This window comes from Mytilus galloprovincialis, chromosome 9, assembly GCF_965363235.1.
Source record: "Mytilus galloprovincialis chromosome 9, xbMytGall1.hap1.1, whole genome shotgun sequence".
NCBI classification, from domain to species: Eukaryota; Metazoa; Mollusca; class Bivalvia; order Mytilida; family Mytilidae; genus Mytilus; species Mytilus galloprovincialis.
The window spans coordinates 43,287,574-43,312,068 of record NC_134846.1 but is presented as its reverse complement, the minus strand read 5'-3'; the positions used below and the strand labels follow the sequence as shown (position 1 = coordinate 43,312,068).

General features: G+C 31.5%; 1 protein-coding gene across 1 annotated transcript in view; it reads right to left on the bottom strand.

Annotated features, from left to right (window-relative positions):
* The window catches only part of LOC143045043 (uncharacterized), a 121,240-nt gene that overhangs the window by 20,266 nt on the left and 76,479 nt on the right, over positions 1 to 24,495 (bottom strand). The window contains exons 59-84 of the mRNA XM_076217332.1: positions 24,276 to 24,475; positions 23,475 to 23,608; positions 21,257 to 21,375; positions 20,734 to 20,934; positions 19,850 to 20,030; positions 19,082 to 19,243; positions 17,816 to 17,952; positions 17,200 to 17,319; positions 15,969 to 16,221; positions 14,778 to 14,913; positions 14,196 to 14,369; positions 13,610 to 13,727; positions 12,701 to 12,891; positions 11,734 to 11,872; positions 11,084 to 11,288; positions 10,290 to 10,394; positions 9,084 to 9,252; positions 7,901 to 8,020; positions 6,444 to 6,527; positions 5,964 to 6,160; positions 4,125 to 4,283; positions 3,174 to 3,376; positions 2,395 to 2,536; positions 1,709 to 1,967; positions 1,340 to 1,435; positions 102 to 332 (exon numbers count right to left, since the gene is read on the bottom strand). Of these exons, the coding sequence (XP_076073447.1) occupies positions 102 to 332; positions 1,340 to 1,435; positions 1,709 to 1,967; positions 2,395 to 2,536; positions 3,174 to 3,376; positions 4,125 to 4,283; positions 5,964 to 6,160; positions 6,444 to 6,527; positions 7,901 to 8,020; positions 9,084 to 9,252; positions 10,290 to 10,394; positions 11,084 to 11,288; positions 11,734 to 11,872; positions 12,701 to 12,891; positions 13,610 to 13,727; positions 14,196 to 14,369; positions 14,778 to 14,913; positions 15,969 to 16,221; positions 17,200 to 17,319; positions 17,816 to 17,952; positions 19,082 to 19,243; positions 19,850 to 20,030; positions 20,734 to 20,934; positions 21,257 to 21,375; positions 23,475 to 23,608; positions 24,276 to 24,475 (4,235 nt within the window). The remainder of the gene's footprint in view (positions 1 to 101; positions 333 to 1,339; positions 1,436 to 1,708; positions 1,968 to 2,394; positions 2,537 to 3,173; positions 3,377 to 4,124; positions 4,284 to 5,963; positions 6,161 to 6,443; positions 6,528 to 7,900; positions 8,021 to 9,083; positions 9,253 to 10,289; positions 10,395 to 11,083; positions 11,289 to 11,733; positions 11,873 to 12,700; positions 12,892 to 13,609; positions 13,728 to 14,195; positions 14,370 to 14,777; positions 14,914 to 15,968; positions 16,222 to 17,199; positions 17,320 to 17,815; positions 17,953 to 19,081; positions 19,244 to 19,849; positions 20,031 to 20,733; positions 20,935 to 21,256; positions 21,376 to 23,474; positions 23,609 to 24,275; positions 24,476 to 24,495) is intronic.

The following is a 24,495-nucleotide window of genomic DNA, read 5'->3' as shown; positions in this document are numbered from 1 at the left end:
AAGTTTTTTTGTCTATCAGCTCATAGACATGATTTTGTCATGTGACCATGACATCATCAACCTTATTTAAAAAAAAATACATCAATCATAAAATGTTCTACCTTTTCTCTCTAAATTCTGATCTCGTCATTAGAAGGTAATCTTGTATATCGTGGCCATTTAAATCCTGTAATTTGTCAGTTGTATTCATCTTCATCCAAGGTACAGATTGGTATTTAGCTGCATCATTACATGTGTACTTGGACTCTGCACAATGACATTCAGGTGTACCTGTTGAAGCCGATGTTGGAGTGTGGAATGAAGTATCAGCATTTTCACATCTGAATGGCTCACTGAAATCAAAAGCAAATGTTAAATAAAGATAAAAGATTTAGGCAATGTTAAGACTATAGACTTGACATTTCTCAATTATTTTGATATTCGCAAGTGACACAAAGCAAGATTAATACAGCTGATATTTAGTTTACTAACTAAAATCTGAAAAAGGTATTGCCTTAAAATCAAGCTCAGAAAATGCATGCACTTCAAAAGAAAACTTGCCAACTGAGCTAAGATATTGTTACAAAATTGAATTCTTCAAAAGCCCATAACATAATAAAAAAAAAAAAAACAAGAATGTGTCCAAAGTACACGGTTGCCCCACTCGCACTATCCTTTTCCATGTTCCATGGACCGTGAAATTGGGTAATTATCTAATTTGGCATTAAAATTAGAAAGATCATATCATAAGCAACAAGTGTACTAAGTTTCAAGTTGATTGGACTTCAGCTTCATCAAAAACTACCTTGACCAAAAACTTTAACCTGAAACTCCCACTTTCATTTTCTATGTTCAGTGGACCGTGAAATTGGGGTCAAAAGTCTAATTGGCTTAAAAATTAGAAAGATCATCTCATAAGCAACAAGTGTACTAAGTTTCAAGTTGATTGGACTTCAGCTTCATCAAAAACTACCTTGACCAAAAACTTTAACCTGGACGGACGAACGGAACCACAGACGGACGGACGAACGGAGCCATAGACCAGAAAACATAATGACCCTCTACTATCGTAGGTGGGGCATAAAAACCACTGCCAAATTTTACTGGTCTGATAACATGAGATGAATAATGCTAAAACATTTGATATGGCTGTATCTAAGAAAATATATTTTTCCCAATTTTTATCTTTACTTTTCTTCCTTATTTTTTTGTAACAGTTCAGTATGGTAGAGATTGCTTCCGCATTGCTCAAATTTATCATTATTTCTGCTAATATACAGTTTTGTTATAAATTCTTCCTGGTTCCATAACAGAAATTTCTTTCTTTCATAGTAGGATGACAAAACTTTTATAAACTTACCCTAAATTCATACCAGCCATACATGTTGTGCCTGGTCCTGGTGGTTTTGTCAACTGGTACCTCATTTTCATTGTCATTACTGACTGCACATTGTCTCTGTTAAAATAGTGCAATAAAAGTATTATGTGTATAACATGTATTATGTTTTACCAAATTGTAAGAAATATTTTTTTTTCTTAATTTAGGGAGAAGTTAGCTATTTAGTATTATATTAAACATTTTTTCATTTTCACTCATGGTTTCTGTCATGAACAAATCATTTGACTGACAAAGACTGGTTTCAACCATATTTCATTTTATCCATTAAATGAAAAAAATTCTAGATTTTATTTTACAAAAAAATTAGAAATTCCTTTAAATCATACTTACTGATGGAAAACATAAGCATTTGGACCATACAGAGCAGGAGTAAGAATTAACTGCGGAGACGAAAGCTCAGGTTTGATTTTGAAGAAAGCAAGACCAGCTGTGATAAATATCAGAGGTAGAATGACCAGACCAAATAACATTCTCCAATCTCTCTTGTAATGATGGAACCTTTTCAAAAGAAGGGCTCCAATTTGCTGAAAACTTTGACTGCAGATACCGATTCTTTTCCTTGGATCAGCATATGTAGATTCTTTGACTTCTGAAATGAATATTAATTACTCTCAAAGGATATTATTTAAAAATATTATTCAATATTTCCACACATGAATTCAGTTCTGAGTAAGATTCATTGTGGATTGATACCAGTAAACGAAATGCCATCCTTTATTTTAACATTACCTGAAAATTTTAGTTTTTTCCTGTGAAAAAAGTTGTAAAAACATTGTACATTTTAAAAAGTTTCACAAGTAATAAGTATGTATTATTATTTTTTAAATAAAGAAACCTTAGAAACATTTTTTTATCTTTTAAAAATTACCCTTTTCAACTTTTAAATTTCTTTTAGAAAGGCAAAATAAAATGTGAAATTGTGGTAAACTGAAAAACAAGCTTGATAACTTAAAATGTTCCATTGCCATGCTGGACCATGCACTTTTCTTAATTTTGATTGAATACTAATCACATACCATCACTCTCATAATCAGTAATGGGTTCACTTTCTTCCGATGTTTTAAGCATATCAAGATTTGTTTGTTTTCTAAGACTGTGCATCACATCTTCTGTTAACTGTACTCCTTTGTCACTAACATGACAAACCTTCAGGAAAACCTACAAAAACAAAACACCAAACTGAAAATTTGTAAAAAATGAATGGCAAATGATCATTCATCTAGAGGGTTGATATTGCGAATGAAGTTGTCTTTCCTATAAATACAAAAATGTTATGTTGTTTCCATAAAATAAAACTAATAACAACACAATGACCTACAGTAAAGATCAAACATAAATGAGGTAAATAAATGGAGAATGTGCCCATGGAACACAGATGGTGCCTTCGATTGCAAATAACGTTATACAGGGGCATAACTCAAGAACAGTAAAAGTGATGCCACCAAATTTGATCTTGATCTGTATTTTGTGGTGGTAAGAATTTTGTATAAGTTTCATAACATGTGGATGAGGCAAACTTAAGTTGGAGAATGGAAATCAATTTAAGGATGTACGAACGGACAGACAAGGGTAACACTTAATGCCTCCACATGTGATGTGGCAAAAAAATAAAAATGAGAGGTGCACAACATTGCGTCATGTAGTTTTGTTTGTACATAGTAGTTCTTGTACGTCAACAAGCAGATAAAAACAGAAATTAGTCATAATCTCCAAGACAAAGTCATAGTTATCCCTTTTTGTCTGCATAAATATCATGGAATGACAATTGTCTAAATTTTAAATTATTCTATAGTACCTCTTCTAGTGTTGTGTCATAAAGTCCGTAGCTAGCAATGCCTAATTCTTCACCCTTCACATCCAGTTCATGAAGACATTTCTGTAAACTGTCAACAGTAGCAGACAAGGAAACAGTCATCTCAGCACCAATATCTTCTATTATGTCTGCTCTGGGTAATAATGATGTAATCAGGCCCATCACACTCATCTGGTCACATCGGTCTGAAGATAACAAATTTGTAAGTTAATTTAAGTGTTTTACATGTAAAAATGATTAGAAAAAAATCACTTCAAGAAATCTAGCTAAAAGATTTTATAAAATGTAGCTCTTTATCATTATCAATGATATCACAAAAGACCAAACCCTATAATAAGGGCAGAACCAGGATCTGTGGGAAGAGGAGTATAATTTTCAAAAATGGTAAAAAAACCCACCTGCAGAGCGTAGTTGATTTTAAGCATGAATATTATACTTTTCCTTATCAAAATTGGGACATACACCCTCTATGCACCTCTGTAATTGTGACTGCATACCATTCATACATAGAACATTGCTTGCTTTTTTATAAAAAGATTTTATATAAACTTTAATTATATTCTTTTTTTGGAAATCTTAAAAAAAATAATAAGTTATCAAGGCATAACAATAAATGGAGAATGTGTTTATGGGACAGATGATGTCCCTGCTTGCATATAAAATTGTAAAGGGGTATAACTCGAGAACAACAAAATTCAATCTTCATCTGTATTTTGTGGTAATAAGCATTGTTTATAAGTTTCCTAACATTTGGTTGAGACAACTAAAGTTAAAGAACGGAAACCAATTTTGATGACGGTGACAGCAGGGGCATAAAAACATTAGTAATATATGTTGAAATGAAAGGGTTTTTTATCGACCTTGACTACCCATGAGGGTCTTGCAAGTCGGTATTTTGATTTATGACTTTGATTTCTGATTTAAACTGGTTACCTCCTTTAGCTATTTTCAGATGATAACCACTACCAAGATTGGCCTTGAGAAAATGTGAGGAACCAGTACACATCATTTGTCCATTGTGCATAATGGCAATTCTGTCTCCAATCATGTCAGCCTCATCCAGGAAATGTGTTGATAGTAAAACTGTACAATCTGGAAAAAAATGTTTGCAAAATTTCAGAATAGACAGATTTTTAACTTTGAATTGATGTCATATGTAAAATATTGATATAAAACTTTTAAATTCACTTAGTAAAAAAAATGTAGAAAAATATATATATTTTTTTTAATCAACCATTTTTACATAAGAAAATGGCTGTACCATGTCAGGAATATGACAGTTGTTAACCATTCCTTTGATGTATTTGAGCTTTCGACTTTGCCATTTGCTTGTGGACTTTCCGTTTAGAATTTTCCTCAGTATTCAGTATTTTTGTTACCGTTAAAAGGCTTGTATAGTCCGCCGTTTTATTCTCCAAAATTGGACCTTCCAGACGAGTGCGGACTATAGAGTACAATAAGCAAGAATTAAGAGAAAAAATTCAATTTCGCGGGCGAGGTGGTTTGTTTACTATCCGCCATCTTTGTTATTGATATTGTAGAGGGCGCTCTTATCATTTTTCAAACTAATAATTTTAACTCATCCAAAATAAGTTATTTTTATTCAATATCAAATTAATACTGATAAATTTAAAAACTAAACGCTTCATCACAAATTTCTCGTTTCTTTTCAATGCATTGGTTGAAACAAACTGGTATCGTCTTGATTGAAACGATACAAAAATAGTAAAAAAAGACAACCGTAAACCAGCTTACGATTTGTAAACTACAAAAAGTAATCGGTTATTGCTCCTTCCGTTTTGGTGTTTCATACTGACCAATATGGTTTGTATTAGCTTAAGACCCTTCAAACATTAATGTGATAGATATATAAATGACTGTTTTACATAAGAATGGAACTGTTTCACTTCCAAAGTTGTATTTTAGTGATATCTATCAAGTACAGATTTCGACGCTCACCGTTTTTTTCTCTTTTACACGTGCTATTCAAACTTCCGGTTTAAACATACACAAGTTTCTAAATTGTTTTTTAAGTGATTTAGACTTATTTTAACAATTGCGAAGCGTTCAAGAATCATTTACAAGCAGTTTCAGCTTCTGCTTGATGATGGAAAACAGGTTTTCCAAGAAAATACCGAAAACGACCGCACACGATTCGAAAATTACCAGAGTTTCATTAGACCTTTTCTAACAGTTACAAAAAGTTTTTTTACCAGAAATTTCGTGGGGAGAAGGGGGTGTGGACTATGTACCAGTGCGAACTATACAAGACCGATTACAGTATTTTACATTTTAATCTGGATTTGGATCAAAAACATGTACTGAGAGATAATAGTTAAGTTTAAGGTCAATATGTTTTTTACACACACCAGTCACATAATAACATTAGAAACCATGTAGTACTGGAATCAAGTTCAACCCTGCCAACTTTCTCTATATATGGGTGTAATATATCCCCCATGAGAAATATTGATTTGACTCTTGAAAACTTCATTTATAGAGACTGAATATCTGAAAACAGAAATGTACCTTATTCTTTTTACAAGAAAGTAAAACTTATTTTATTTGCCTTTTTGAAATTTGGCTCTTACAGAAATGTTTGCTGTGTTTTAATTATTGAAAACTGCATTTTAAGGTTTGATTTTTTCTGAAATCACCATAGTTAATTTTGGATTCGTGTGCAATTGCAATAAGTGGACGCAAAAATTTCTCAATTTGCAGTATTTCATTATATTTTGCTATAAATTCAGGTCACTATGAAACAGTACTTACTTGTTTTCCTTTTCAATATAAGATTCCACATGGCTCTACGAGCACTAGGATCTACTCCACTAGACGGCTCATCTAAGACTACAACTTCTGAACCACCAACAAAAGCTATAGCCACGCTCAATCTCTTCTGCATACCTCCAGATAACTGTGAAGATTTCGTGTTGTGAACATGCAGAAGACCAACTTCTTTAAGAAGCCTAAAACAGAAAACAAATATCTAAAATATTTTGATAGCACAGAAACACAGTTGCAAATTTCTGTGTATAAATTTTAGAAAGGTATTACATGTTTGAAATGCTCCTTTTATCATATATATAATACTGCATGCAACTTAGAAATCTCAACACTGAAATTTACATACAATCTATACAAACCAATATTTAGCTAGCTACATTCTTTTGTATGGATCAAAACATAAAAATTGTACTTACAACAGCATTTGAGCTTTTAACTTATAAATTCTGTTAAATGACAACTTACTGATAAATGTTTTCCTTGAGTTGATCCTTAGGCCAGTTAGACTTCACAGAACCATAAAATTCCATGTGTTCTTGTACAGTCATGCTGTAAAATATTGAAATATATTTAATCATAGAGGAAAACAAGAATGTGTCCAAAGTACACGGATGCCCCACTCGCACTATCCCTTTCCATGTTCCATGGACCGTGGAATTGGGTAATTATCTAATTTGGCATTAAAATTAGAAAGATCATATCATAAGCAACAAGTGTACTTAGTTTCAAGTTGATTGGACTTCAGCTTCATCAAAAACTACCTTGATCAAAAACTTTAACCTGAAACTCCCACTTTCATTTTCTATGTTCAGTGGACCGTGAAATTGGGGTCAAAAGTCTAATTTGGCTTAAAAATTAGAAAGATCATCTCATAAGCAACAAGTGTACTAAGTTTCAAGTTGATTGGACTTCAGCTTCATCAAAAACTACCTTGACCAAAAACTTTAACCTGGACGGACGGACAGACGGAGCCACAGATCAGAAAACATAATGCCCCTCTACTATCGTAGGTGGGGCATAATAATAAGATTTTGAAGTAAAAAAAGATAAAAAGCAGTAATATTTGATAAGAAAATCTAACAATATAAAACTAGATGTGTTGGAACGAAATGAATGGCCCCCTCTCAAAAAGTTGAGAAATCTGCAATTTCAACAACACACGTGTACACAAACATACATGGATAGTATCCAGCTATCAAAACCAATACTAGTTTGATGAAAAATTTCCTTGATCAATGAGTAGCTGAATTTCAAACTATCAGCAAACAGGAAGTGGATGTACTGCATATCTAACAAGATGTGTTGAAACTTCATGCAAATCAGTATAGCAGAACCAAACATAAACTTGATCTGTCACTCATCATGGTAGACTCATATATCAAAAATCAGCCCAATATCGGAAGGCGTTTAGAAAAAATTGTGTATAATGGTTTGTTGTGGAATGACAGAATATCTGTAGGCGTTTAGAAAAATAGTCAGTATAACTGTGATTTTCAACAATTTATCAAAGTCTAAAGCCTGTAAATTCGGCAAAAATCAGCATAGCAGAACCAAACATAAACTTGATCTGTCACTCATCATGGTAGACTCACATAATAAAAATCAGCCCAATATCGGAAGGTTTTTAGAAAAAAATTGTGTATATAAGTTTGTTGTGGAATGAAAGAATGTCTATAGGCATTTAGAAAAAAAGTCAGTATAACTGTGATTTTCAACAATTTATCAAAGAGTGGAAGGAAACTTTAACTCGTTGGCTATTTTGTGGAGGTCAGTTTCAAATGATGGAAGAGCCAGAGTGCTCAGAGAGACCTTTGTTATGAAAACTGACAAATCTAGTCATTAAAGATAGGAGCCAAACACACCTGCCATGTGCAGGGTTAGAACATAAGGATTTTAGATCAATTATAAGTAATAGTACTTACAAGTCAAACAATGCAGAATGTTGCGGACATAGACCAATATTTCCCTTAGCTTTTGTTGGAGATTTCCCATAAATCTTCACACTTCCTGATGATGGCTGCAACATCCCTGTTATCATGTTCCTAAAACAAGTATTTCATAAAATCACAACATAATCAACTGATTAAAAGAATGCAACAAAAGTATATAAATAAACGAAGTGGTCATTAAGCACAAGATTTAACTTGTAAACTATGTATAAATTTTAAAGTCAACAAACTATCATTCATGATGAAAGGGCAGGCCATATAATCTACATGAAAATGAGATTTAATTTACCAATACTGTGAAAGTACTTTTATTCGTGGGGTACCAATTTTCGTGGTTTTCGTGGATGACTTTATCCACGAATTTAAGTGTCCAACGAATTAAAACAACCATTGTCCAAATCAAGACATGGAAAGATCCCCATCGGTAGGTTTGACCACTGATATGATCTAGAGAATATATTGAATAACGCCAAATCTGAGAATACTTTAATAGCAGTCACAGAACTACAACCGCATGCAGGATTATACCCATTTCATCTTTAATAACCTAAACTGTACAACTTTTGATCCTTTAATTCTCATAAAAAATATTTTTGATCGATGAAAGTCAGATTTCCGGTATTGATATGCTAGTATGATAAAGTGTTCATTTTATATCCTCATAGTTCTCGTACATATGGAAAATAATAATTTCATGCTGGGCTTGATTTTGATAAGAATTATTTGACAATTCAAGATATGTTAATAGCATTTGTTTATGTTACTATTTTCAATAGGTGACATGTTTATGGCCTAATTAACACCTTTGATGGTCTTTAATCTGTTGATCACTTTATCATGGGTTAATAAGTGTTATCACTACGATTTACACAAGTCAATGTTTACTTTGCAATTTCCTTCAATCCAGACTATTTGTAACCTTCGTTTCTAAAGGCTTTAATTTTTCAATTTTTTTTTAGAAAAATAAAATCCACGAATTTAAAAACCCACGAACATGTAAATATTGCTCAATCCACGAAAATTGATACCCACAAATTAAAGTACTTTCACAGTATATCGAAATATTGATGCCATCATGAGTCATGACATATTTTATTTCTTAAACTTCAGAACAGAACCAAATCAACTCCTAGCTTTGGAATATTTATCAACTTACATTGTTGTAGTTTTGGCTGCACCATTATGACCTAACAATACTGTTACTTGGTGCTCGTAGATTTCAGCACTAATGTTATTGACAGCTGTAGTTTTTCCAAACTTCTTTGTTAGATTCTTTAAGGAAATACCAGCAACTCTGTTCTTATCCATGGGTTCATTCAAACCATCTGAAAACATAAACAGATTTCAATCTGGCCTTATGTGCCTGCAGAAGACTTTTTAAAAATGGGGAAACCACTTAAGAAATTTACTTAATCTTTCTTATTTCAAAAACCATCTGAAAACATAAACAGATTTCAATCTGGCCTTATGTGCCTGCAGAAGACTTTTTAAAAATGGGGAAACCAATTAAGAAATTTACTTAATCTTTCTTATTTCAAAAACCATCTGAAAACATAAACAGATTTCAATATGGCCTTATATGCCTGCAGAAGACTTTTTATGAATGGGGAAACCACTTAAGAAATTTACTTAATCTTTCTTATTTCAAAAACCATCTGAAAACATAAACAGATTTCAATATGGCCTTATGTGCCTGCAGAAGACTTTTTAAAAATGTGGAAACCACTTATTTCAAATTTTTTTTTTTTTTTTTTACACTAACCCATAGCTATAATTTTGAAGTTTCTTTTCTCTATGTCCCATGTCTGTTTTAATTGAACACCCCTAATGAATTACAACAGAAAGTATCGAAACAATTTTCAGACATTTACAACTTCTATACACCTCTATGAATATCAATAATCCTAATAGAAAATATGGAAATAGTGTAGCCAGAACTGAGGTTTGTTTTACATTATTTTACAACAATTAATAATCTAATCATTCATATACTGCATACCTGCCAACTTTTTAAAATCTCCATGGGGATTTTTTAAACGCAAGAGGAACTTATGCTCCTGTTTTATTGTCATAAGTGTTTTTAATCTACTACTATATTGTTGAATGAGTTTGTCTGTACCCTTTAAACTTATTTGAATGACTGATTTGAGGTGTTCAATTTATAAAATAAAGAATTTCTAAATTCAGATCAACACCTCTCATGGGGGATATCCTCCAAAAATAGGAACAGTTGGCAGGTCTGATTATGAAAGGTCTAGAGAGACATTTCATTTTTTCAAATATTATGAAGGGTATCTTTTTTTTTAATGTGCAAATTGCAGGAATTTGGTAGTTTTTCTTTAACAGTGTATTATTCTATTACCTATTTCTTTCTTGTACTTGCTTGCACTGCTTGTTGATGCTGAACTAAATCCCCAATAATATGGTGAAATTGGGAAATACCAAGGCCGTGGTACACCATATTTTCCTGAAATCAATAAAACTATTCAGTGAAATTTACAGCTAAATATTCTTTTAAAGTAAATGCATTATTTTAATCAGAATGCTTCATGATATGTTTCATGAGTATTAAATGGATAATGCTGAAATAAATCAAATTTAGGTTTTTAGTTCATAACACAATATTTCAAAAAATATTAACTATATAAAAGAAAAAGAAAACGGATTCACATATCTGGTGTATCCACCTTTTTGACTAATTACTCATCTCTTCTGATATACCACATATGTGACTTAATACTTCCCTGTTTTCACATGTCTAATATATATCACCCTTGTGACTGTCTAACACATTAGTGATATATAACTCATGCAACTAAATACTCTTCTTGTTTCAAATTTTCAATGTATAACCTAGGTCACTAATTACTCACATTATTTCACATTTCTAATAAATTACCTTTAAAATTTTGTCAGTAAAGCCTCTACTGGTTCACATTTGCATTGTATCACTCACACAACTAAAAAATCATCTGGTTTCACATTTCTGAGTAACTACCCTTGTGACTAAAAACTTACCTGGTTTCACATTTCCAAGTATCTACCCATGTGAATAAACCCTTACCTGGTTTCACATTTCTGAGTAACTACCCTTGTGACTAAACACTTACCTGGTTTCACATTTCTGAGTAACTACTCAGGTGACTTAAAACTTACCTGGTTTCACATTTCTGATGTACCACCCAATAACTAGATATATACAACCATCAATCAACATCATATAACAGCACCAAGAGAAACTGGTCTCATCCCCAAGGATAGGACTTTTATCTATGTTGGACCACTGAATACCTTCCATCAACGTCTCGTACCTAGACAAGTGATGAGCACCAAACCCAAAGGCTGTTGTGGATGAAAGACACTGAAATTAGGAAAAATTAACAGATACATGGATAAGTAATATATTTCCAAGTCCTAACCACTTTGAGAACTTCAATATGTTAGTGTATACTCCTAATGGTCATCAAAATAATATAAAAAGATGTGAATTTTCCAAAATAAAGATTCCAATAGACAATCTTGAATTATTTAACCAATACACAAAACATACTTCTTATATTGCAATTTTTTAAGTGTAACAATATCTTAATGATGCAAATATCTAAGCAGACTTGTTAGATAAAAAAAAAGTAAATACAAATGTAATAAACATTTTCCAATGTAATGATATGTTAACATAAAAATTTATTAAATAATTTTGTATCTAAAATTTCATGCAAGATTTATTTGCACATGACCACATGGCATTCTAAATATCTGAATTCATCAAATAGATACTCAACATCTTTGTTTGTATTTAAACTTACTGCTAGTGTCTTCTGCCAGAACAACATGTCATAATCCAACGAAGTCAAGACAATGTATGGTAGGTATGACAAGAAGTACACAATCACAACGGTCAGCAAGGCTAGAGTGGTACGTGTGAAGAGGGCACTGACCATGTAGCTGGAAAAACAATATACATGTATGTATCTCAAGGTGGTACTAAACACCATGACTAAAATTAATTTGACTTATTTAATTTTCATGAAATTTTGACAAAATATTAACTTTGACCCTTTGACAAAATATAAAAATTTCAAAAAACTTGAACCACACTTTATCGGAAAAATTTCATTGAATATATAGCAATTTGACAAACACTTATTTTGATCATTGAGAAGCTTAATATTTCCTGAACAATCGAAAGAGATTAAAACGTTCAGCTGATTTTTACAGGGTTATCTCCTTGTAGTGTAGTGAACCACCTTAACAACACAATAATATATTTATGTAAAAATAAATATCTTTTAAAAACACTTTTCCTGATCTAGAATAAACAATATTTAGCTTTGATTTCTCATAAAAAAAGTCATAATACTCTATAAATTTAAATTTATTGCTAAAAATTTGGTTCTGCAACAATATCTCAGTTTTTAGTGAAATTTTTTTTTTATAAATCTGTATGATTGGAAATTAGCAATAATACTCAACAGCTTGCAAAACATCTTTTTATTACAACTTGTTAAATTGTTCAGTGACAGTGTCAAAATTTTGCAGCTGGTGTTTGTTGCAGAACTTTATAACCAACATCAACAGTTATGATAAGTTACCATACATGTCATTAACGAGTAGAGAAAAGTAAAGAATATGAAAAAATTCACAATGGGAATATGACTTAATAAAATATGCCATAATTTCTAAAACAAGAATAACTAACTGGTTGGTTTTTAATGACCTTGACTGGTTGGTAAGCCCTTGCAAATTTAGTAAACAAGAATGAATAAAACTTACCACAACATTATACTGGAGAAGCAGAAGTCTATGAAGTATAAAGCAAGTATTCCAATGTTACTGTATGTAAACAGGTTTCCTACACGCAGGGTAATAATACACAATAAAGCTACGATGCTCATCATTATCATTGTACAGAAAAACCACACCCACCAATTCAGGACACTGTTCATTCCCATTATCTTCAGGATCTAAAAATAGACATCATCACCATACAATTGTAAAATTCAAATGTATGTTTCATATTCAAAAGATATTCATTAGTGATTTCAAAATCTAATTTGAAGTCATATTGTTGCAATTCATTTTTTTTTTCAAATTGGTGACCAAGTCATTCTACCCCAAATCTATTTTTTATGTCTTTCATAAGAACTCTAAATATTAAATACAGAATGTCCATAAATATATAATATTGTGGCTGTTTTTAATTTTTGTTTATTATTATGGTCCTCTTTAGGGTTTTTGTTGAATCTCTTGTAAAAAAAACTTGTCATGAAATGTCTATGTGTCTCTTGTTCAGTGTTCTCCCCAGATATTTCATTTAGCATCCTGGTAAACAGGGGAATTAAAATACCATCTTGTTTCTAAAAATTATAGCATCACATCCATAACATAATCCATAAGAAAACAACTTAAGATAGCATCACATTTAAGATTATAGCATCACATTACCATGATGCTAAAAGGCCCTGGGGAGAACACTGTTGTTGAAAGGCAAAATATCTGACAATATTCAAAGCTCATTTATATTTCATAGGTATTTCAATCTTTAATTATATCTATTCAGCAACTTAGGATCTATATAAAAATAATTTCCTGTTTCATTTGGCCCTGAATATACATGTGATAATATACCTGTATGTTAAGAAACCATCAATCAATCAATCACTTTATTGTTTCAAAATTTACCTCTTCCTGACCTCTTTCTCTGTCATTCACCAAATTCCTAGTAGCTATGGCAACAGACACAAGCCATGCCACTGTCATCAAAACTGGCAATAGGAAAGTACTCAATGTGAAGAGGTATCTGAATACAAGAAAACAAGAAAAAATATTTAAAATTTGATCATTGTTAGCTACTAAGTATTGAAGACTTGACCACTTTGATAGGCCACTAGTCTAAATACCACATGTTAAGATAGTCGGTAAGATAAATTCGTAACACAGTGTGTTAGTGACCTAATACGTTACATATGGGGTCAGTAAATTTGGGATTTGAGCTTCACTCTCACCCCATATGGAATTTACTGACCCCATATATTTCATATTAGGTCACTAGCATACTTTGTAACTAATAATATTATAAAATTCTGTCAGGTTTTGGAAAGGTCTTACCTACAAATAAAACATATGTCAATGCCAATAATACAGAAGAATACAAAAAAATATAGACTGTCAAATCTGTCATAAAGCTAATCAATATATCTTGAGCATGGGGTAACAAGCAAGGGGACAGCACTCATCAGTCTAAAGAATATTACAGGTCTGAACTTACGTATCTTTTCTGTAGCAAGTAGCTGGGAACTGTTGCATGTATATTGGACTGTCCACCTCTGCTCCTGTTTGCAGACTTATTATACTTCTGTCTAAAATATCCTGAATTTGTAAAAATCCACGTAAATATCGTAATTCTGTAAAGAAATCATCCTCTGGTTTTGGATGCCAATACCTGCAAAAAAAAACATCAAGCCATAGGTGTAAGTCAGTAATCAGTTTTGTTATTGGCTCAAATGCAAAATTTAATATTTCCTTCAAAATCAACATAATTATTGAAAAAATAAAAAGGTTCTAATTGGATTTGCTGAAATGTTAATCTGGTCTTTGGATACCTGCTTAGAATCACAGATTCAATATTTCATTAGAGTCTCACCACTTGTAATACACATTTGCAGCCTAATTTTGTTTCAGTGAAAAAAATAAAATCCTAATTTTCAATTTTTCACATCAATTGCAATTGATAAAAAATAAATAATTGTTAATTTTGTTGGGGTTCATAAAAATAAGAATAATATAAAATTTGATAAATATGCATCAACCAATGATTATATAAAGGTATATATGTCAGAGCAGAGCTTACTGTTCTTTTATATTTCTTGTGTACATCACATTATCTATATCCATTCTGATTTTGTAAGAAACATGTTTTGGCAGTGATGTAGTTGTGGCCCTTTTCTTTCTCCCTCCTCCATTTCCAAGGTTATCAAAAACTAAACCTGAAATATCCAAAAATTATCTATAAGTAAAAATCCAAAACTGTATACAGTGCTATTTTTTGCATCAGAGTTTCTTCCTGATTTCAGCCTAAAAAAAAGGTAAAATAATAAAAACACCATACTCCAAGGATAATTCAAAACAGAAAGTCCTTTATGGAATGGAAAAATCAAACACATCAAACGAATGGAAATCAACTGTCATATTTCTGATTTTATATAGGCATTTCCTTACATAAGAAATGCTGGATCAAACATGGTTTTATAGAAGGGACAGTTAATTCTTTGCTGTGCCATTAAGTTTTTTTTGCAGCTGGATGTTAAGCTCTTGTAAATGAAACTACTTCTATTTGGATATCCCACAGCATTATGGGGGATAAGAAAATCATCGAAGATATCAGACTTATAATTTGTTAGGCTTAACATGCGTTTTTTCTACAGACTCATTTTCTACAAATAGGAAGGCCAAATCAATAACAAAGTTGAAGAACATTTTATCAAAAATTGTACCAAATATGGATAAGGCTATCAAAAATAATACCAAATATGGACAAGGCTATCAAAAATTGTACCAAAATATGGACAAGGCTATCAAAAGTTATACCAAATATGGATGAGGCTATCAAAAGTTATACCAAATATGGATGAGGCTATCAAAAATTATACCAAATATGGATAAGGCTATCAAAAATTGTAACAAATCTGGATAAGGCTATCAAAAATTGACCAAATATGCATAAGGCAATCAAAAATTGTATCAAATATGGATAAGGCTATCAAAAATTGTACCAAATATGGATAAGGCTATCAAAAATTGTACCAAATATGGATAAGGCTATCAAAAATTATACCAAATATGGATGAGGCTATCAAAAATTGTACCAAATATGGATAAGGCTATCAAATATTGTACCAAATATGGATAAGGCTATCAAAAATTGTACCAAATATGGATAAGGCTATCAAAAATTGTACCAAATATGGCTGAGGCCATCTATGCATGGTGCTAAAAAAGAATCTGATAGTTAAGCATTAGATGATTTTTATTACTAGTTTACCTGCAAGAAATTGTTTCTTAATATTCAATTCTGCCGCTCTTATTTCTAGTTGTTGTTCTGTACTGGTTCCCTCGAATCTGTCAGTGACTATGCAGCTCATGTATTTATGTACCAGTGTGGCTACAGATGACATGGCATCCAACTGAGACGTGTTTACAGAGTTAATAGAATAAAATCCGTCCAAAAAGTCTTTGCCAGATACACCAAATAATGTCAACATCACATTATCAATCACTGTATTACCAAGCATTGACTGAAAAAAAAAAAGAAGAAATCATTTTCAAACGTCAAAAAGAAAATTATGTTAAGTTGCCAGGTCTAAAACAGTGTAAATCATTGAATTGCAAAGCCAAGGACTGATTAAAAAGAAAGCAAGCATTAAAAGTTAAAAGAAAATTATAATGTTTAGTTGCCAGGTTACATTAATAGATAATGTATTGACTGCTTTCAAATTGGTGAATTTTTCTGTAAATTCCATATGTCACAATGCTAATGTTATTATGTCACAATTGCTAATGTTATTATGTCACAATGCTAATGTTATTATGTCACAATTGCTAATGTTATTATGTCACAATTCTTATGTTATTATGTCACAATTGCTAATGTTATTATGTCACAATGCTAATGTTATTATGTCACAATTGCTAATGTTATTATGTCACAATGCTAATGTTATTATGTCAAATTGCTAATGTTATTATGTCACAATTGCTAATGTTATTATGTCACAATTGCTAATGTTATTATGTCACAATGCTAATGTTATTATGTCACAATGCTAATGTTATTATGTCACAATTGCTAATGTTATTATGTCACAATGCTAATGTTATTATGTCACAATTGCTAATGTTATTATGTCACAATGCTAATGTTATTATGTCACAATGCTAATTGCTCAATTGCTAATGTTATTATGTCACAGTAAAACTGACTGTCTAATGACATCATTTACGCCGATTGACCTCATTCATAAAAAAAACAACTTGAGATAGATATAGAATCAAGCATTGAGAAAAAAGAAAAAGTCTTTTAAGTCAAAGAAAATAATACTGTCTAGTTGGCAGGTTACATTATCATTCTCTCTGTATTGCCAAGTATTTACATCAAAAATAGAACAGGTAATGCAGTAGTACATTTAAGAAAATTAACTAGAAAATAGTTGTTATAAACTGTGACTATGAGGTAGAGAATTCATAGAAAATTAAAGCTATTCAGTTAATTTTACCTGCAGTTTTGATTGCATATCTTTATCTTTTAACATATTGACCAGATTCTCTGTACCCATGGCCCAACTCTTTGCAATTCTCTGTACATCAGCTAAACCTTTGAATGATGAATTGTAGACCTGAAAAAGACCTTGATAACTCTCACTTGAACTTATTATAAAAACACAAACAAATATTTGAGTTGATATTTGTGCAAAACCTGCCTATGAAGAGGGCAATGAATATTATTAGTGGACATTTTGTGAATCCTGCCTGTGACAAAGAGGTCAACAACTTTTGTTTGTTTTTTTCTTTTCTTTTCAGTCCTGCCATTTGTTCTTTATCCCATATCTTGTTGTTGTCCTCTGTGAATTTTGTTTCCATATAGTAAATATTGGTAATGTAAGATACTCAGTTTTCTTTGTTAAATTCATAAAATATCACCCCATTAAGAAGTGTTTAGACAAAACATAAATGTACAGCATGAAACAAAAATCTCTTTTACTTCTCCATGAAGAAATCTTTCAAATAAATAAATTTTAAAGCAGATTTAACATTCAAGTTCATCCAAAATCTCTTTTCTTGATTCTTTTTAAACAAATCTAACCAAGGTAATTATAGAAAAAACCAACTCACCTTCTCAGCAATTAGTCTGCCTTCTGGTGTATCTGGGGTATACAATATCTTGCCCCACAGCAATGGTTTCAAATATTCCCAAAGTACAGGTCCATTATCCATTCCCTTGATCAAATCATATATATTCTTGCAGGTTTCTGAAAAAAGAAAATATTATTCTTTAGCTTGCATTTAAATGACAGATAATTTATAACAGCAGTTTGAGCAATATTTACATGTTCATGGATTTTTAAATTCGTGGATTTTAGTTTTCTAAAATAAAAAAAATGAAAGATTAAATCCTTTTGAAAGGAAGGTTACAAATAGTCTGGATTGAAGGAAATTGCAAAGTAAACATTGACTGTGTAAATCGTAGTGATAACACTAATTAACCAATGATAAAGTGATCAACAGATTAAAGACCCTCAAAGGTGTTAATTAGGCCATAAACATGTCACCTAAAGAAAACAGTAATCATGCATGTTGTTGTAGTTCTGTGACTGCTATTAAAGTATTCTCAGATTTGGCGTTATTCAAAATATTCTTTAGATCACATCAGTGTGTTACTTGATGTGTATGTGACATAATGTAATGTAGTTGTTTCATTACATGATGTGGTTTTGTTATTTCGTAATGATGATTTGTCAATTCTTTATATGGCTTTAACATTATGTAATGTTGTTTAAAAATTTGACAATTTTACACTACATGATGTGTTTGTTTCATTATTTGATGTGGTCATGTCATTCTTTGATATGGTTATCCCATTACTACTACGAGGTAAAACCATGTGACCATTTTGGAAAAAAAAGCCATATAAAGAATTGACAAATCATCATTACGAAATAACAAAACCACATCATGTACTGAAACAACTACATTATGTTATGTCACATACACATCAAGTAATGTTAAAACCACATTGCCTAATGACATAACCACATTAAATAATGATGAAACCACATCGAGTAATGACAGAATCATATTAAGTAATGACAAAACTATATCAAGTCAATACGAAACCATATCATGTAATATCGAAATATCATTATCTAATGACTATTCCATATTGAGTTAATATCAAAACATCATTATGTAATATCAAAACCATATTATGTAAAGACAAACTATCATCAAGTAATAATAGAACAACATAATGTAATATCAGAGTTACAAATAAGACAGCTGTGGCGTTCCATAGACTTCCCATCTTTATATACTGCATGATTAATAAAGTGTGGCATAATTACATAGGTCTATTATTTCTATAGCTTTTTGTAATCCTACCTGGCATCTCAGACAGTTCACTTTCTTGTCTTTCCACCATTTTAGTAACACCACTCAACTGAGATGATGCTCCACTTAAGTCTTCTCCTGCTGCTGAAGATTCAATACGGGAAGTTTCATAACCACATAAAAGATCTCCTAGGGTCTGCTGACCTTGTGAACCTAAACAGATCAATGAAATTAATTTTCTGTCGGCTTCTACTAAAACATAAGCAAACTTGTATAATATTTCAATAAATCATAGTCAAAACAAGACATTTTTTATTTAATTATTTTATGTTTTTTCATAGTTTACTGAATCTTGATATTTAAATTAAATTAGTTGAACATTCATTCATTATCTTTTTATATGTTCTTGAGTTGTGCTTTTGATGAAAAAGGAAAAAAAATCCTTGTCCTTGACTTTTAAATATCAATTTGTATCATGGTGAAGTTACTCTCAAATGCTATTACAGACAATCTAAAGCTCATACTTTGTGAAGTTGGTGTGTTTAGTGTTTTGGGAAATCGTATTTCATAGTAAACAGAGTATTCTCAATTTGAAAGTAAAATGCAATTTGTTTGGCAAAATGATTTCTGAAATGACGTAATTGAGACTCACTAGTCTCTTACGCAAATTAAACATGTTGTATAAAGTAAAAAACTCCAAGGAAAATTCAAAACGGAAAGTCCCTAATCAAATGGCAAAATCACAAGCACAAACACATCAAACAAATGGATAGTATCAGTTTATAATTAGTAGCATTAATCCACACAAAATATACAAACCTGTCAGGTATTCTGGTTCTAGGAATATATTCAAATTAAGTCTCTCTGTACTGGTCTTGAAAGAATCAGCAGCCAATTGGAAGTCCTCCTGAGCAGACGACAGTTTGTTTACTGCATCCTTAATCTCATCTTGAGATTTGTTCAATGATTGCAAGAGACTATCTATTCCAGATGACACATACTGAAAAATAAATTAGTTGACATAAGTAACTGCAGAATATAGAGAAAATTATTAGAATTTAGTCCTTTATAGATTAATGCATGTCTAGCTATACTGCCAATGACTTGAGTTCAGTTCAAAGTTGAGTGCAAATCTGAATTTTGGAAAATCCTAGATATTTTTTTTTTTTAAATGTTCTTTTAGTTTCAGGTTTAACTTGGTGTTACATTGCCCCTGACTGTAACATTTCACTTAGCTAAAAAGATTTCAGTTACCTGTTTTAAACATCCTGAGTCAAGACAATTAATCAAAGATGACATCCCCTTTCTACAACAGTTTCTCTCTATCTAGCCTCATATATCAACTTTAGTCTTTACAAACAATATAAATTTACCTAGTATGATCTTATTCTTACAGTCACATATCAAGGAGTGATTGTCTCTGTAGATTCAGGATTATTTATTTGATACCAATTTCATTGATTTTGTGGGTAGAGGCAAACCACCGATTAAGATTTTCAACGAAGTATACATAAATTGGCTATAGGCTTTTATGGAAAATTGACAGAACCACAAAAATCAAGTATCCACAATTTTTCTCCATTCCAGTAAATAAACTCATCATAGATACAGGACTAAATTTTATATATATGCCAGACGGGTGTATTGCTACCCACAATAAATAAATGAACCCACAGTTTACTTTCTTAAAATTAAATTCATACCGTTTCAACCATTTCCCCGATATCAAGCTCCATCAGTAACGACATAGTTAGGTTGATAGCTTTCTCTTCGGACAAGGAACAAAGGGATTCAACAAGGTGAGCTGATGTCACGTTAGAAGATGTTGGCAGACTGACAACTGTCTCAAGTCTGGTGGCATTACATAGCATACCTAGTATATCTTTGTCATTGTATCCTAATAGCTGTAAAAATATCATTGAAAATAAAGCATAATTGCAAAATATTTTACACACAAATGAATGTATCTCAGAGAAGACTAAAATAATCAACAGCAGTTTTGTCAATGGCTGACTAATATTTATAACTAACTGCACATTGCTTTCAACAAGTGAAAGCCATTTTTCACCATGTATTAAACAAGTCAGGCAATTTTTCTTTTCACTTGAGAAAAATAATAATATTTTGAAAATCGTTGCTAAGTTTTAAGATGTTAACCGAATTGATAGATCAGCTTTAAATTATTTCTAGTCAGAATTTAAATCAAAAGTCAATATTACAACTCACAGAAGCATATTTGATTGTACTGCTGAGTATGGCATCTGCTACATCAGATGACAAGTTCAAATTCTGAGTCATGTAGTTCTTGAATTGTTCTCTGTCTTTTACAACATCTCTGATCAGTACTGTCAAAAAAAAAATGCACAACATTTGAATCCACCTAAATCATGGTTACATATTTCAAGTTCAAATTTAAATCTATCATTAATTTTCTTCATTTAAAACTTAAATAATTCATTAATGATGTATAATAACTGATTTCTTTTCTACATAAAAATGACCATTCAATACTTAAATGTTCAAGCTCTCAATTCGTTACTACCCTATGTTAGCACAGAATCCATAAAAAATAAATAGGGATCATGTCAGTGGGAAATAGATGATGCCCCTGTTTGCATATAACATTATAAAGGGACATAACTCAAGAACTGTACAAGTGACGCTATCTTAATTTTTCTTGATCTGTGTTTTGTGGTAATAAGCATTGTGTATAAGTTTCATAACATTTGGTAGAGGCAAACTAAAGCTAGAGAATGGAAACAAAAAATTTAGCATTTTTTCTCTCAGAAAAGGGGCATAACTCTAGAATGGTAAAAGTGATGCCACCAAAATTCTGTGTTTTGTGATTATAAGCATTGTGTATAAGTTTGTTAACATTTGGTTGAAGCAACCTTAATTTAGAGAATGGAAATGAAAAATTACATTTGGTAGAGTTAAACTTAATTTAGAGAAAGACTCCAGCAATTTTTTTTCATTTGTAAAGGAGCATGACTCTAGAACTATAAAAGTGACAACAAAAAAAAATTAAATATGATCTGTGTTTTGTGGTAATAAGCATTGTGTATAAGTTTCATAACATTTGGTTAAGGCAAACTAAAGTTAGAGAGTGAAAAGCAATTTTGGGATGTATGGAGGGATATACGGAGGGACTTACGGATGTACCTACAGATGGACAAGGGTAAAACTTATTTTTTTTGGTTTCCCTAAGATAACCAGATGCTTTGCAGGGCACAGCTTTATACGACCGCAGAGGTCGAAACCCTGAACAGTTGGGGCAAGTATGGACACAACATTTAAGCTTAATACAGCTCTGAATTTGGATTGTGATTAAATAGTTGACATAACATAGGTTTCTGACACAGAATGAATGTGGTCTAAGAACTTAAACTTAAAAACTTAAAATTTTAAATTGGACATTTACCTATTATGGTCCAATATCCAAAATCTAAATACATGGTTAGATTCAGCATATCATAGGACCCCTAAAGAATTCAATTTTTGATGAAATCAAATAATGTTCAATTTTAGACCCTTTAGACTTCAATGTGGACCAATTTGATAACCGGGCCCAAATATCAAAAATCTAAATACATGGTTAGATTCAGCATATTGAAGAACCCCATATATTCAATTTTTGTTGAAATCAAACAAAGTTTAATTTTGGACCACGATTTGGACCAACTTGAAAACTGGGCCCATAATCAAAAATCAGTATATCAAAGAACCCTAAAAATTCAATTTTTGTTAAAATCAAACAGAGTTTAATTTCGGACCCTTTTGGCCCCTTATTCCTAAACTGTTGGGACCAAAACTCCCAAAATCAATCCAAACCTTCCTTTTGTGGTCATAAACCTTGTGTTAAAATTTCATAGATTTCTATTTACTTATACTAAAGTTATTGTGCAAAAACCAAGAAAAATGCTTATTTGGGACCTTTTTTTGGACCCTAATTCCTAAACTGTTGGGACCAAAACTCCCAAAATCAAACCCAACCTTCCTTTTGTAGTCATAAACCTTATGTTAAAATTTCATAGATTTCTGTTTACTTATACTAAAGTTATTGAGCAAAAAACCAAGAAAAATGTTTATTTGGGCCCTTTTTGGCCCCTAATTCCTAAACTGTTGGGACCAAAACTCCCAAAATCAATCCCATCCTTCCTTTTATGGTCATAAACCTTGTGTTTAAATTTCATAGATTTCTATTTACTTATACTAAAGTTATGGTGTGAAAACCAAATGTCTTCGGACGACAACACAGCCGCCAATGTCATACCAATATGTGACCAAAAATTTTCAATTTTTGCGGTTGTATAAAAATGGAGTTTACAGTAGTATATATTTCTGGCAAGTTTTTCTGTTAAACTCAACTAAACTTACCAAAACATAAAAATATATTAATTTGACCATGTAAAGCCTAAAAAGCTAAAAACTTGAAATATATTACCATTAGGTGGAATAAAGTTCCTGATAACCTTCAAAGAGGTCAACCCCAGTGTCACAGCCTGTATGTCTTTGACAATTGGATCTGTCAAAACAGTGGGATCTAATCTGGCAAAATCTTCTATCAAGACATTCAAACTGCAAAAATAAAATAAAAAGATGAATTCATATACCAAAATACACAAAACAGTTTTTCACTTAAGAAATCTACATCAACTACTTTACTCTTTTTTTAAAGCAAATTCAATGAACCAAGAAATATAGACGTATTTACACTTGTATGCAAATTTGTCTGCCATTACGTAAAATCACACAGGTTCCCGTAAACTTTGACATCATAATTTAAATTATTTGACGTCACAATTTAAAAGTAATTGTTGCTTGACGTCAAAAGGTGATTCGGAGTAGATCTAAGGTCATTCGGAGGCAAGATTCAGCTAAATACCAAAAGTGTAAATACGTTTATTGACAGACAACTCCATCACACTATATACTATATGTACTAATATTGCTATCAGCTGAGACATACAATTATGATAAAACAGGGGGTATTTTGTTCTAATTGTCCTTTATTTTTTGTATTTTCATGCATTTGTGATATGCACTTGTTTACTTAAAGCTGGATAATTGGGGATGAGTAACTTTCGACCATAATTTTTTTATTCAAAAATAGAAGTTATTACAGAAACAGACAGAAAAAGTCCCAAAGGAAAACAGAAATAATCAACATTTTGTTGGAAAAAATAATTGTAATATATAGCCCAACTGTTAAGATTTTTAAAAATATTTCCTGCTTCTGACTTACCTTCTAGCTATGGCTTCTGGACCATTATCAAACAAAAATTTCTGCATATAAATCAGCAAGTCTGCCTGCAGGTTGTTGAAATCCATCTTAGTAAAATCAAGGGATGGTAATGAGGACAAAGAATTCAGTTGTCCAATAACATCGCCAAGATGTCCCAATGTAACTGTCCACCATGTAAGGTCTGTTGCATTGGCTGTGTTCTAGAAAAGAAAACATCATA